At 43.4% G+C, this 13,496-nt stretch overlaps 1 protein-coding gene across 5 annotated transcripts in view; it reads left to right on the top strand.

Annotated features, from left to right (window-relative positions):
• Positions 1-13,496, top strand: part of STARD13 (StAR related lipid transfer domain containing 13) — a 297,110-nt gene that overhangs the window by 169,308 nt on the left and 114,306 nt on the right. Inside the window, exon 1 of one of the 5 annotated variants that reach the window (XM_052671004.1) lies at positions 7,340-7,650. The exons of the other annotated variants lie outside the window; for them this stretch is intronic. Within the exon in view, the coding sequence (XP_052526964.1) occupies positions 7,482-7,650 (169 nt within the window). The 5' untranslated portion in view covers positions 7,340-7,481. Of the gene's footprint in view, positions 1-7,339; positions 7,651-13,496 lie in introns of those variants that run through there. 5 annotated transcript variants of the gene reach the window in all.

The following is a 13,496-nucleotide window of genomic DNA, read 5'->3' as shown; positions in this document are numbered from 1 at the left end:
GTACAGGTTCCAGGAATGGAAACCTTGAGTTGTGCACAGTGCAGTTGGCTGCAGGGAGAGAGAAAATCCTGAACAGTTCACTTGTGCAATTCGTGAATATCTGTTTATGTTGTAAGCTGTTGTACTGCTGGCTTATTGTGGAAACGCTGCCAGGGATTACTTTTGTTTTTAGCAAAAAAAAGGAAACTAAACCAACAACCAAACCCACAATCTTATAACTGTTTGAAACTCATGAGCTTCTGATATTAAAAAATAATAATTGGGGATTAAAAGCCAAAAGTAGCATGAATTCTGTTACAGACATAACAGCACAACTAATATACTGCAGAGATATAGATGATGCTAATTTCTGTCTTTGGGTGAGGGATAAGAGGTACGTGCACACTCTGCATTTTTCCTACCTCCTGTATTTGTGAAGATACTGTTTGGGCACCAGGATGGCAAAAAATCTGCAGCCAGCAGATAAGGTATTGTGGGTCACAGTTGCAGCATCATAACTGGGACTAGTGACCAAATTCACTGCTCATCCATATTGCTTTCTACCTTACCTTTCCACTCATCAAGCAATCTGCAGTTTTCCTGGATCTCCACAGAAGCAACCAGCAAAGCAATGGCTTTACTGTGCTTCACGGCTCTCTTGGTCATAATGGTTTGGGGATTGTAGGAAAAAAGGAGCTGATTTAACTGGTAGTCAGCAGCATGCTTTACGTGCATTCTGCAGAGCCACCTCAGCCAGTGCATGGCAATAGAGCCAGGACCTTCGGTTGTGCATCTGCTTTGTAGAACCACATGTACAAACACAACGCCTTTGTTATGCAGGGTTTGTAATACCTGTTAGCATGTCTTTAAAAGTGTATTGGGAAATCAGGTCCAAGTTTAGGCAGTAAGTATCTCATCTGAAGGAACCCATTTTTATTGCTCATAAGGAAAATGAACCTGCTTACAAACTTATATTTCCTTTTTTTTTTTTTTTTTTTTTTTTTAACATATAATACCACAATTACTGTTATTGGTTAGGAAATTTGTGCAGAAACGGGCTATACAACTTCCCTCACAACAGGCCATAGCCATAGCCCTGGCCCTCACCCTCAGGTCAGCCTTCCTCACTGGACCCCAGAGTGAAGTCATGTAATAAATATTCAGCATTTCTGGCCAGAACAACCTTCATGTTCCCATGCAGCAGTCCCACGCTGCTGTGTTTGAAATAGTGTTGCCAGGTGCTATTTTATTACGCGTTGTGTTTTTAGGTTATATTGCATCGTTGGTTTTTTGCGGGTCAAAACTTAACTTGAGGGCATTCCCTCTCTGGCACAGACCAAAAAAAAAAGTCTCAAGACCAGTTCAAAACGTGCAACTTCTCTCTTTTGTTCCCCTGTGATCCTCCTGGTCTCCTTTTGAAAGGAAAATAAATATCGGAGGCCTCCCATGAAGTTGGTGCAGGCACGAGCCTTGTGCTGCCATAGGAATGTTTGCCCACAGTTCAGTGACACCAGCAGTAGGGCTGCGTAGGGATTTGCAGCGTATTTGGATAACATAAGAAAGTAAGTTTATCTAAACACTTTCTTACGTTATCACTGTGTTATCCAAACACTTTGTAAGTGAGTTGGGAAGATAGGATGTGTGCTAGCCCACCACTACTTAAATATGTTCACACGGTTCCTGTGGGCTTGGTGTCTTGTGTATGGGTTTAGTGAATGGAATTACACTGAGGGTACAGAAACTACTTCTAGCTCGTTCCCCTGACAGTGCTATCCAAATGCAATGGAAGAAGCCTGTCACCTGACATGTCTTCCTCTCTCTTGACCTCTCTTTTGAATTCTCTTTATTATCCAGCTTTATTATTATTATTATTATTATTATTAATTTACTGTTGAGAAACACCATCTTCAGGGACTTTGCACTGTGGGATTCTGGATATTCTTGGCTTGATTCAGAGCTCAGGTAGGCACATGAAGAGTTCAGCTAAGGCCAGTGAAGCCTTAGCCTATATTCACAGACTGGTGTGGTTTGACTGAGAAAAAATAGGATGTTTAAAAGTGAATAGGAGTGAAACCATAGTGCCTAAATTAGTAGCCAGATATGGACAATCACCTGCTTGCATGAGCCCAGGAGCACCCCATGCCCTCCAGTCTCATGGGAGAGCCAAGGGGACAAGGAGATCACATCCCTGAGACTGCACAGTGGCCAGCAGGCATGGCAGAGGGATGCCAATGGGCATGGTACAGATGGTATAGCACAAGGACATCGAGCAACAAGGACAGGGACACTGACTGGAACGGCACAGAGACACCAAGTGGGACAGCACAGGGACACTGATGGGCATGGCACAGGGACACCGAGTGGCATGGCACAAGCAGATGGGTCAAGAAGGCATAGGACGATAATGGCTGGGCCATCCTGCAGCCACAGACCACAGCAATGCTTATTCTGATGCATTTATGAAGTGGCAGTGCAGTTAGTTCATAGTCACAGCTATTTTGAGAAAAATGTAATGGCAGCTGAGTGTGCAGCAATACTGTGTGTGCTATGTGTCCAACCCCTGGTACTGTGGTTCAGGGACCTCCTGAGCCTCCAACTGGAGTTCTGTGTGGAACAGCCCCTGTTGGCTTCTTGCAGGAATTTACCTGATGTCTTTTTGAAGTCTTCCATCTTCTGGCAGCTGCAGCATTCCCTCACAGTGACTTCTAGAGTTCAGCTTTGCATAAAATAAAGAAATATTGAAGAACAATTTTTCAGCTGAAAGAAATTCTGTTCATTTGCTCTGAATCTGCCCCACGAACGTTTTGCTTTATGTTTCCCACTTCACTCACTACAATAAGAGACCACAGAATTACCAAGCTGTGGGCAGACCTTTATAAAGATGTAACGACATTTATTGTTTTGCTCTCAATTACTTTTCTAAAAATCTTAAAATCCTCTTTGCTTTTTTGCTTCCTGCTGAGCACTTGTATTGGATTTTCATAAACCTGTCCAAAATCTATTTCCTCAGTGATAATAGCTCTGTTAAATCCCATCATTACGTGCTGTGCATTGTGTACCTGTAGGGTGTTTTTGCCTGGTACATTTATCAGCACTTAAAAGCTGCAGTTTTAATGCCTTCTTAATCAATATCATAAGAACTTTCAGTGCTTCCAACTAGTTTCTGCTTTGACTTCCAGACTGATTGAGCATTTTGCCACCTCTCAAGTTAGGCCCTTTAGAAATTTCTGCATGGATGTGTGAATAATGAATGTGTGGATAATGGATGCATGGATGGTGGATGTATGGATATTGGACAGACCTCATTCCAGTGCAGTGCAGTTTCTGGAGGAGTCTGCAGGAACGCTGCACCGCTGTAAAAACACCTACTTATTGCCACCTTTGTTTCCCCGTCTTTAATCAGCCATTGAGCCACAAGTGGCTGTTTCCTTTCTGTCCCTGATCTCTTAGTGGGTCCTCCTGGTGGAGCCTTTTGCAAAATCAAAAGCCAGGAGAACAACCAAATTGCTTTAAAATTTCTCCGCAGATTTTGGCCTTGACTTAACGCTACAAAAAGTGCTGAATTTTCTGCCTTGTATCAAATTATTGGCAGTTAGTAATTCTGTTCTTTTTACAGTTTCTTCAAGTTCTCCCACCCCAGATTCCCAGGTTCCCAGGAAGGCCCTGTGTGAAAACCATATCACTAATTTCCACTCCTCTGATGAGGGAGCTGGCCCTCAGGGTGACAGCACAATCGTTTTACATCTGAGCTCGTTTAGGACCCTGGTGCAGCCTGTTTCATCTTGTGGAGTTGTTACTGCTTATTTTATTGATTTGACATCCCTGAGGTCCTCCAAGGGAGTGCTGACATGCGGAATTGCTTCAAATGCCTTGCCATGATCCTCATCTACTGGACTTTTTACACAGATCCTTATTGCTATAAATTGATGTTATACCTCTAATATATTCTTGTTGCACAAAGCTTGTGTATCTTCTAACATGCTTCTTGTATTAAAGCAGAGGTTTTAATAGTAGTAGTCTGAGTAGTCTGGCCAGGACCCTACTGCTTTTATAATCGGGAGATACGTTTTGTACTGGGCCCATCCCCTGAACATGTGAGTCTTAAAATGCAAATGCATAATCCTGTGGTGCTGGCACTAGGACACCAGAACCAAAGTGATGTAGCATACTATTCAGAAGCCTGTTTTCCTGGCTGGAAGTTTATCAAAGGTGCCTGTAAGCCTGTCCCATGGCCTTGCTTGGCCATGTTCATTTTTTAAAACTCAAGAAGTTCACACGGCAGCTGACTTGCCTTCAGAGCACCTCAGGGTCAGGATTTCCAACTGGACAGCTCTCCAGTGCAGTGCTTTCTCCATCCCACTTTTCAGCCATGTGGAAGTCACCTGAGCTCTTTTCTTTTAGCCCCAGTTCAGCTGCTGGCAGCCCTGCGTGCTGCAGGGGTGTGGGAAAGCATCTGGAGTACCCCTGGGACTGGTTGAGCTTTTAGTCATACATCTGCATTCAAACATAAAACATTAATACACTCAGGCCCTGAAGTTCTGCTTTTAAATGTCTTGCTCTCCATGACAGGATTCAAAACACAAGAAAGACCTGAAACCCTTATAATAAACACAGCTTTGGGCTCCCCAGATAGGACTCCTCCCAGATCTGATGAAGAATAATCTGCTTTTAATGTCTTAGCAGCTGCGTAGGCATCTATAAATGCAGATATAGGCAGGAAATCATGTAGCATATTCATGTTTTAGCCAAAACCCAGCAATTGAGATTGTCTTCTGCCTGCAAAATTATAGGAGCTTCAGAAATCAGCACATTAACGTCAGACACTTCATTTTTTTTTTTTTTTTTTTGGTCTGTGACTTGAAAACAAGAGTTTCTGGCTTATAACACCAAGTAATTAATGTTAATAACACCTGCGCTACACTGGGGTTGGGAAGCAGTGCTGTTCTCATAGCATTCGTACATTCAATTGAAGAGAAACTACCTCGTTGCCACTTAATTTTAGATGTGCTATAACCAGATAAGTATGAGTAACAATAAAAGGGAAATGGATCTCGGCAGCCAGATCAAGTGACTGATTACTGTGTGAGAACAGGAGATTTAATCCGAGCGCAAGGAACTCCATGTCTGTGGGACATCGTGGAGCTGTCTCATGCATCCCCTCCAGCCTTGGTAAACCATGCACAGATGCTTTCATCTATTTATGCTTTTATGAGAGACGCATTAGCATGAAGTTCAGTGTTCCTCTATTAAATATTCCAGAAGCTGTCTGTAAAATTGAAACTGAAATATTCATTAGCTCTCTTATATAAGCTTTAACAGTTTATGCTTCTCTAGTACTTTTCATCTGAAAGACTGATGTTCCAGAGGTGTTTTCTCATTTGAATGACATGTTTATGCAGTTTTGAAAATACGTGGTGAGTGACCAGATAGTCACCAAGCAAGGAGATGGGGCTGTTTTAAGTGAAATGAGAACTGTGTCTTCCCTCCACTGTACCCAAACTCAATCACAAGAGCTTTCAAATGAGTGTTCTAAGAGGAGCTAGCTCTTGTTGCTTCTTGTTTTATTTGCCTACTATGTAAGGGCTGGATCGCAGCCAAGAATTCAGCCCCCAGAGGAGGCAGCAGTGCCTGCTGCAGCCTTGCAGGTCTGACATTGGGGGTTGACCCTTGTGTGTGGGAAGGAGGGAGATTCATGGCCTTGTCTCTTGTTCTGCCCTCTTGAGATGAGAGGTGCTGCTCAGGGCTGCCCTGTATCATGCATGGGAGGGGGCACTGGGTACATCGCTGTCTGATATCCTACCATAACTTACAGCTGGGCTCTTGGGGCTCAGCCCTTGGCAAACTTGTTCCCCAGTCAGTGTCACACTCTTGTTCTTGCTTAGGCTTTTTTTTTTTTCTTTTTTTTTTTTTTCCTTGGTCTGGTTTTTGAAGCATTAAATCCCCATTAAACTGGTTGTGACTTTCTGGAAATATTGCAAGTGGAATCTCATCAGATGACAAAGTCTATGCGTTTTCCAGGAGAAAAAGAATCCCTATGAAAATTTAAACAGAGCACTATGAAAAGTTAATAATTGCTTTTCGGCAGCAGCATTTCATAAGCAAAATTAGATCACAGAACTGTAGATTAATCAAATAAGATTTTCCCCACATAATGGCAATGTCTCTTTGGGTAAATACTGTGCATATCATTGTCATTCAGGAGTCCCTGGGATATTTGCTCTTTAGAACACAATAGAGGGGTTGGGTGGGAGCAGTGACCATCCCTCTTCTGCTTGTGCCAGAGCAACTCTCCTGCCTCTCCAGGTGGCAGCCCCTGATCCATGGCTCCCAGCAGCAGCCTGCTGGGGATGCCAACCTGCATTCCATGTTGCCTTAGGTTTGAAGTCATCCCCTCGCATCTCAGAGAGACTCACAGCCACATCTGGAACTGGAGACAGCAGCTACAGGACTTGCAGGTGGCTGTGAATGGTAATAACTGCTCCTGGTGTGAAATCTATGCCCAGGGCTGTGATACGGCTTCTCATCTGCCTGTGGTGCTCATTATGGGCACCATCCCAGGCACGGGGCACACTGGCAGATCTGTGAGAGATTAGCTGAGTCTGAGTGCTCACTGAGCCAAAACACTGGTAGTCTGAAATATAATGGAAAATTAATTGCTGGACATTTTTGGTGTTACTCTGTGTATGTTTTTACTCCTATTGACTACCTGCGTCTTGCAAGCTCTGTGGTTGATATGTAGGATGGAATGAAAACAGATGCCCCTGTGTTAAATAACAGTTACATTAAGGAGCCAGAATAACCAAGCTTCCTCTCCCTTTCCTTCACTTTTGCTTCTTGGTAACACTGATACTGAGTATTTTGGGGTTTGTTTACCAACTGAGTGCCTACTGCTATGGGTTTCTGTTGTTTTGCTGTGTTTGTTTGTTTTTTCAATTGGAAAGGCTTCATTTGTTCCAGTGCTCCTTGTACTGTGTGGTTTAGGGGACTCAGCCCAGCCCTAAGCTGACTTTTCCTTGGCAAACACTGGTGTGATTTTTATAAAATGAGTAAGGGCATCATTGTAGGAGATGACTCGCCAGCTGTGTGGCACGGAGGAGGAAAAGGTTTTCAGCAGCCCTGCATAATAAGGCGTTTTGCAGGCTAAAATAGGTATTCCCAAATGCCTCAAGCCTTTTTAAATTTGTTTCCCGAAGCCACCCTGTGCAGTTCTGCCACGCTTTGCAGTGCAGAAGCCCGCTGTAGCCGGCAGAACGGCGTGGGGCTGTAAGTGCAGGACAGCAAGTCAGCCCAGCACTTCCCTGGGCTGCTCTCAGAGCGATTGGCCCTCGCAGATCATGTGGGAGAATCAGGAATCCTGAGTTGTAGCTTTTGGCACTCCTTTTTCTTATTAAGCGCTTGCTCTTTTCAGCTCCCAAGGGCTTGTTACCTCCCTCCTTTCATTACCCTGATTATAATCTAGAGTAGCCATAGGAAAGCGAAGAACGGATTTTAAAGGAGCAGAGATGTTGAAGCAGGTGCCCAGGACGTCAGGCACAGGCTGCTACTACCTAAACTCAGTGTCACCCGAGGGCCAGGAGATGTACCTGTGGTTTGACCAGACAGCGAGACGCCCTCCCTACAGGACAAGCAGGATTCTTGCACGTCAGCAGCTCCTGACCAAGATCCAGCAAGGTGAGTGAGTGCCTGGCAGGAGCCCTCCCCAGGTCCCCGCTTTCGTAACTGAAGGTGTTTTCATGCCTCAGATTTTCCTGCCTCTTTTCCTCTCTGCTCTGAACTAATCTGCCTTGGGTCAGAGTTTGAGGTAGTCATTCATAACTAGTTTTTCCTACACTTTGCACATATGCACATATACGGGCAGAGAGACAAATGCTAATCCCTGTTTAGCTACTTAACTCTGCTATCTTTTAATCATAAACTAGAGGGAGTTCTAGGTGCTGAAGTTCAGCTTTTCCAACTGGCACAGCAGTCCCTGGCATCGATACCTCAGCTCTGAGAGCTGCAGGTAAATCCCACCTGCTGTAATGCATGGACTGAATAGCTGATCAGTCAGGTAGAAACATAGCAGGGCAGCTGGGAGAGGAGGTGAGGTAACCTCTTCTGGATATAAGCATGTGTAGTTGTCAGAGGATTAGGAAACTTGTCATATGTCCTCAAAAATAATTGCTGACTTGGCTTGCTGTGATTGCTTATGCATTTATCTGGATGGTCATTGCAGAGTATTGATTTTTTATGAGTATCTACAATGCTGAAGCTAAATGCAGATTGGCCTCAAGACAAATCCTTTGGCCTGAATGTACAATTTGAATTATCTTCTGAATGTTTAAAGCAAAGATTAAAAAAAAAAAAAAAAAAAAAAGTCGACTGAGCTCCTTTTCCAGATTAAAAACTCATTATGTGGTAGCATCATTTTCGAAGAATGCCATTTTCCAAGGTAGGTGTGATCCAACATATAGAGTATGCCGTGTCTTCGCCATCAAAACAAATCCTGAAGATAACGGTTTCTCAGGTACTTTCTTGACAATTCACAAAAGATGGTTGATTCTGCTAACGAGGGACAGCCAGAGAGTTAATATCATTCACTGTCTATATCTGGGAAATATAAAAGGAATTGGTGTGAGCTTCTGAGCAGCAGCAGTCGCATAGAGTGGCTATTTCTGAGTGTTGCTTTCAAGTAACATTGTGTGTAGCTGTGGCTGTCAAACTCTGGCAAAAGTACAGGGATATAGTGATGAAACCTTTATTGTGTTTATAAAGAAAACAATACGTATTTCTTTGGCCAGCTTTTAAAAAAAGATGAAGAAGATGAAGTTTCTGTGGCAATTAGGAAAATGCAGTTGTTTGCAGCGCGATCTCAGGAACTGGTCCTGTTTGAAGGATCCTGGTCCTTACTGCAGCTCTGATTTCAGGAAGGATATTATGTCATTCTGTGTACACAGTGTACAGCTGGGATTGAATGGAAAGGAAGGGTAATTTATTTCTCCTCAAATTCATTTGGAATAGCTTTAGGCATGGTATTAGAGCCAACTTAATTTTCAAGAAGCAGCTACTGATGAAGTAGTTTGATGTGCCTCCTCTGCCTGCTGTGCCCTATAGCTTTCTCTCTTGGTCTTACAGGACCAGAGCTGTTCCATAGTGCAGGTCTTCTCAAAATCCAGTGCTAGGTGACAGACTGGAAAGGCTGGAGTTGAGATTGTACTTGAAGTATGATGTGCATGTTCTCTAAAAATTAAGTCATTTAAAGCAGTCTTGGCTACGTGGTGCAGTGGAGAGGTACCTGGATCCTGCAGTTAGTATTGAAGATGAAGGCAGTAAGTACTGCCATGGCTTAAGATGCAGCATGGTGGGACAGAGAGGAATTCCTGAGTTGTAGCTTTTCTGCTTGCAGTTTGTTGTATGATTGCTCAGCATGTGGTGAATCTGCCACAACCTTCCATAATGACCTGTCGTAATGCAGTAGGAAATTACACATGAGGGGATCTTATGAGCACTCAGTAAATATCTAATGGGCAAGGCTTTTTAGGGATGGGGCCAGGTTCTCTTCAGTGGTGCCCAGCGACAGGGCCAAGGGCAACGGGCACAACTTGGAACACAAGAAGTTCCACCTGGATGCGAGGAAAACAATATTTACTTGGATGTTGAAGAGCACTGGAACAGGCTGCCCAGAGACGTGGTGGAGTCTCCTTCTCTGGAGATATTCGGAGCCTGCCCAAACACTTCCCTACTGTAGGGAACCTCCTATAGCAGTGGGGGTCAGACTGTGGTCTCCAAATGTCCCTTCCAACCCCTACAACTGTGATTCTGTGGTTTGTATAGTGCTTTGGTGATGTAATCTGTATTGCAGTTCAGTGTGTACCCACACAAAAGAAAATTATGTATTTCAGATTCTTAAGAATGCACTTCTTTTATTGATAATAAACCAGAGACAGTCTGCTGTTGGTTGTGCCAGTTCATTAGCAGTAATGATATTGAATATGCAGATAGGGGCTGATGTGTGTGTGTGCCCACATGCAGGAATAGACAGGCCTGGTGGAAAATCAAATGCAAGGTACACAGTGCCCCAAGTAATGAATAATAATTTTGGTAAAAATAGCTGTGCTAGCAACACTAAAGAAAGCTAAGTCTAACTACTAGAACTCAGCCCCAACCCTCCTGTTTACACAGGATAAAATCCAAGATCCAAGTCACCAATCCTAGCCAAAACACTCACAGGCCCCTTACAAGTCCTCCCTGGGTCGATCTGTCCTGCTCTGGGCTTCCTCCTTTAAGCTGAAGAACACTGGGGCTGCTCCTGGTGGGACTGGCACTATGTGCAGTTCTTCAAGCCTTCATAAGTCAGTGGAAGAGCTGATGTGTGGGCAGAGCAGGACTATGATATGCTCTCAGCCTGTCCCTTCGGAGAACAGTGAGTTTTACAAATTGACAAGTGCAGCTAGTTAGCAGTGCAATGCCAAGAGCAACTGGACAGGGATGTGTTGAAAACTCAATTAGGAGATGCAGTATGAAAACCCAAACCAACTCTCAGTAGCCCCATTCAGTAAAACATGTAAGTCATTCTTCCATCTCCCTGCATTCATACATCACTGCACATATTTTTTAAGGCCAGATGATGCCATTAAGAGAATGTATTTGAGCCCAGCTACCTTAATTCTTCTGCTAGCACCTCCCCAGTTAATCACTGTTTGAAGTAGAGTGTATGTTTAGAAAAGCATCCAGTCTTCATTTCAATATCTTTGGAACGGTGAGCCTTGCATATTTAATTGCTTTGCTGGAAAGAGACTTGCCACGTGGTTAAGTGCTAAGCTGCCTTGGGGCTTGTTTGAATACCTGCTCTCTGCTTCTTGTGCAGCTATTTCTTAGTTCCTGGATTTCAAACCAGAGGCACCCACAATAGCAGACACTGAAGTTCTTACATCAGGGATAATTCTCTTTAGTGAAAGGACTGATTTATAAAGCAATGCGCAGGGCAGTCAGAGCTTCCATGCTTCACTAATGCAGAATGATACCAAGTGTCCTGTGCACTTGTAGCTTTTCTGTCATTAGTGGCATGTGCTATTCTAAATATTGCTATATTACAGTTTTTGTTCCTTCTTTAAAAAAAAAAATCTTTTGCTGAGGAGGTTTCCTGCTTTCCTTTGTGTTTTCCTTTGGTGATTGTTAGAAATAAATGCAATGAATCGTTATAGGAATGTTGTTATTTAATCATTTCCAAAAAGAAATCCACCATAAGAGAAATGAAATAAACTGGACTGTTATTTTAGTCAGATCATGCTTTGAAAGTCGTTAATATTTGGTTTGTGTTCATTCTGACTCCATGAGGTGGAATTACATGGTGATCTATGAATGTGAGCAGCAATTATCAGTCTGATAATAAATAGGTATTTCCAAATGTGATCTTGTGATGATTTCATTTCCCCCCTAAACCTGTTAGTTGCCATGCTGAAGGGGACACATGCCTCAGTGTAAAGGAACAGGGTGTAGCATGCTTGATCCGAGGTATTTATTCAAACTATGTGTGTAGTAGCAGTATGAGAATTCATTAATGATTACTCATGCTCGCTTTAAATAAATAAGGTGGCGACTTTCAAGAATTTATTTTACATGAGTCTCAAACTTGTTTTTTCTTTCAGAGTATGTGGCTAAATGCAGACTAGAACAGAAAATATGAAGTAGTTGTAAGTGAAAAGCAATGAAGTATTAAGGCCATAATCTGAAAATATTGTATTGAAAGCAGGGGCTGTGCAGCTCAAGTACAGCATAAGTCAAGGTGAAGGAAGCCACGTTGTGCCCCAGCACTTCCAGGCATTCCTGTTAAAGAAAGTTCTCAGTTTATTTACAGGGGAATTTGTTAGACTGCACTTTTAGTAAAAAGAAAAAAAAGAAAAAAAAAAAAGAAGATGAATCTCACTTCTCAGTGAGTAAATTCCTGCCCTCGGTGAGTAATGCTCTGTTATTTGTCTCAGTTCATGTCCAAGGCAAGAGCGGTTTAAGAGGATCTTCTGATGGAACAATCTCAAAGCATATTATAACTTTTCAAGACAAACTCTCTGTTCGTCACTCAGCAGATGTTTTATACTCTCGTATGTTTTAAGTTCAGTTTTGAACTTCTGTGAGTACAGTAACTGTATGTCACCTGTGCTTGTCTGGTTTGAGTAAGCATTAGTAGTACAAACAAACATGCTTTTTCCTATATATCGTCTGTATTCTTCCCTTTGGACTTCAACATGTTTAACTCTTCTCCTTTCTAAGCATGAGTAGCGTCCAGTTTGTGGAAGGTGTTACAGAGGTATATGAGTGAAATCTGTGTTTTAGGTGACTTCGAATTTTATCTGTCAATGAAAACACTATCAGCAATAGATGGCTGTAATGCATTCCTATAGAATACTCATAATGAGAACCTGAAGTCACTACAACATGTCAAAATGTTGTAGGCTATGTTTAAAAAGTCCTTGATCACATTCTGGGTATGTGTACAGGTAGGGAGCACCTGTCCATCACATGAGATTGGAAGCAGGATATGATTGTGTAATTAAAGATGTGGTTTTGTTCAAACATACAAAGAGGCCGAAATGTGGTTGTTCAGGCAACCTCAAACATTCTGGATGCTGGCCACCTACCTCTACATCTGTTAACCTGACTGTCTGAACCCAAGAAACCAGAAGATGAAGCAACGAGATTCAGCATTATTACAATGATTCGAACCCCCCACTTAGGTTGTCTTTGACCTATGGCAGTGGCCTTCCTGCCTTTTGATCTCCTGGGGTAACTCACAGCAGAAACTGTGGGTAAGCTGCTCCTGCTCCTCAGAGGTGCAGCAGGAGGAAGTAGAAGGCAGGAAGGGACTTTTCTGGTCTGACCTACCAGGAGAAGCATCCTCTGTTGTTGGGCTGCATTGCAGACTTCAGCTGGGACATGGCCAAAGTTAGAACAAATTGGAAGTTCATGCACTTGCTGAGGCAGAAATAATCAGAAATAATGCACCGATTGCTGGCTAAAATCCTGAGGCCTATGGCATACAGGAGATCAAACTGAACTGTAGTAATTCCTTATGGCCTTACCCAGCTGGAAGGCAACTCTGCAGAAGGGAACCTAGGGATCCTAAGTTGAAGTGGGACCGTCAAAGAAGGATGATGGTATCCTGGGCTGCATTAGGCAGCGTTACTAACAGACACTGTGGGGTCCTGTTCTGGGCTCCCCAGTACAAGGGTGACCTGGGCATACTGGAGAGAGTCCAGCGAAGGACTGCAAAAATGATGGAGGGCCTCAAGAACCACTCCTGTGAGGGAAGACTGTGAGAGCTGGGGCTCTTTCACGTGGAGATGAGGATGTTTGGGGAATCTCATCAGTGTCCACGAACACCTGGAAGGAGGGTACAAAGAGAACAGAGCACTGAGCTCTGCTCAATGGTGACCACTGCCAGGACCAGAGGCAGTGGGCACAAACTGCAGCACATGAGGTTTCCTCTGCACACCAAGAGCGCTTCAGTACTCTGGGTCCCTGCTGGAGCAGAGTTGGACTAG

Source organism: Tympanuchus pallidicinctus, unplaced genomic scaffold (assembly GCF_026119805.1).
Source record: "Tympanuchus pallidicinctus isolate F22 unplaced genomic scaffold, pur_lepc_1.0 scaffold11, whole genome shotgun sequence".
Lineage (NCBI taxonomy): Eukaryota > Metazoa > Chordata > Aves > Galliformes > Phasianidae > Tympanuchus > Tympanuchus pallidicinctus.
This window is presented reverse-complemented; position numbering and strand designations above follow the sequence as displayed.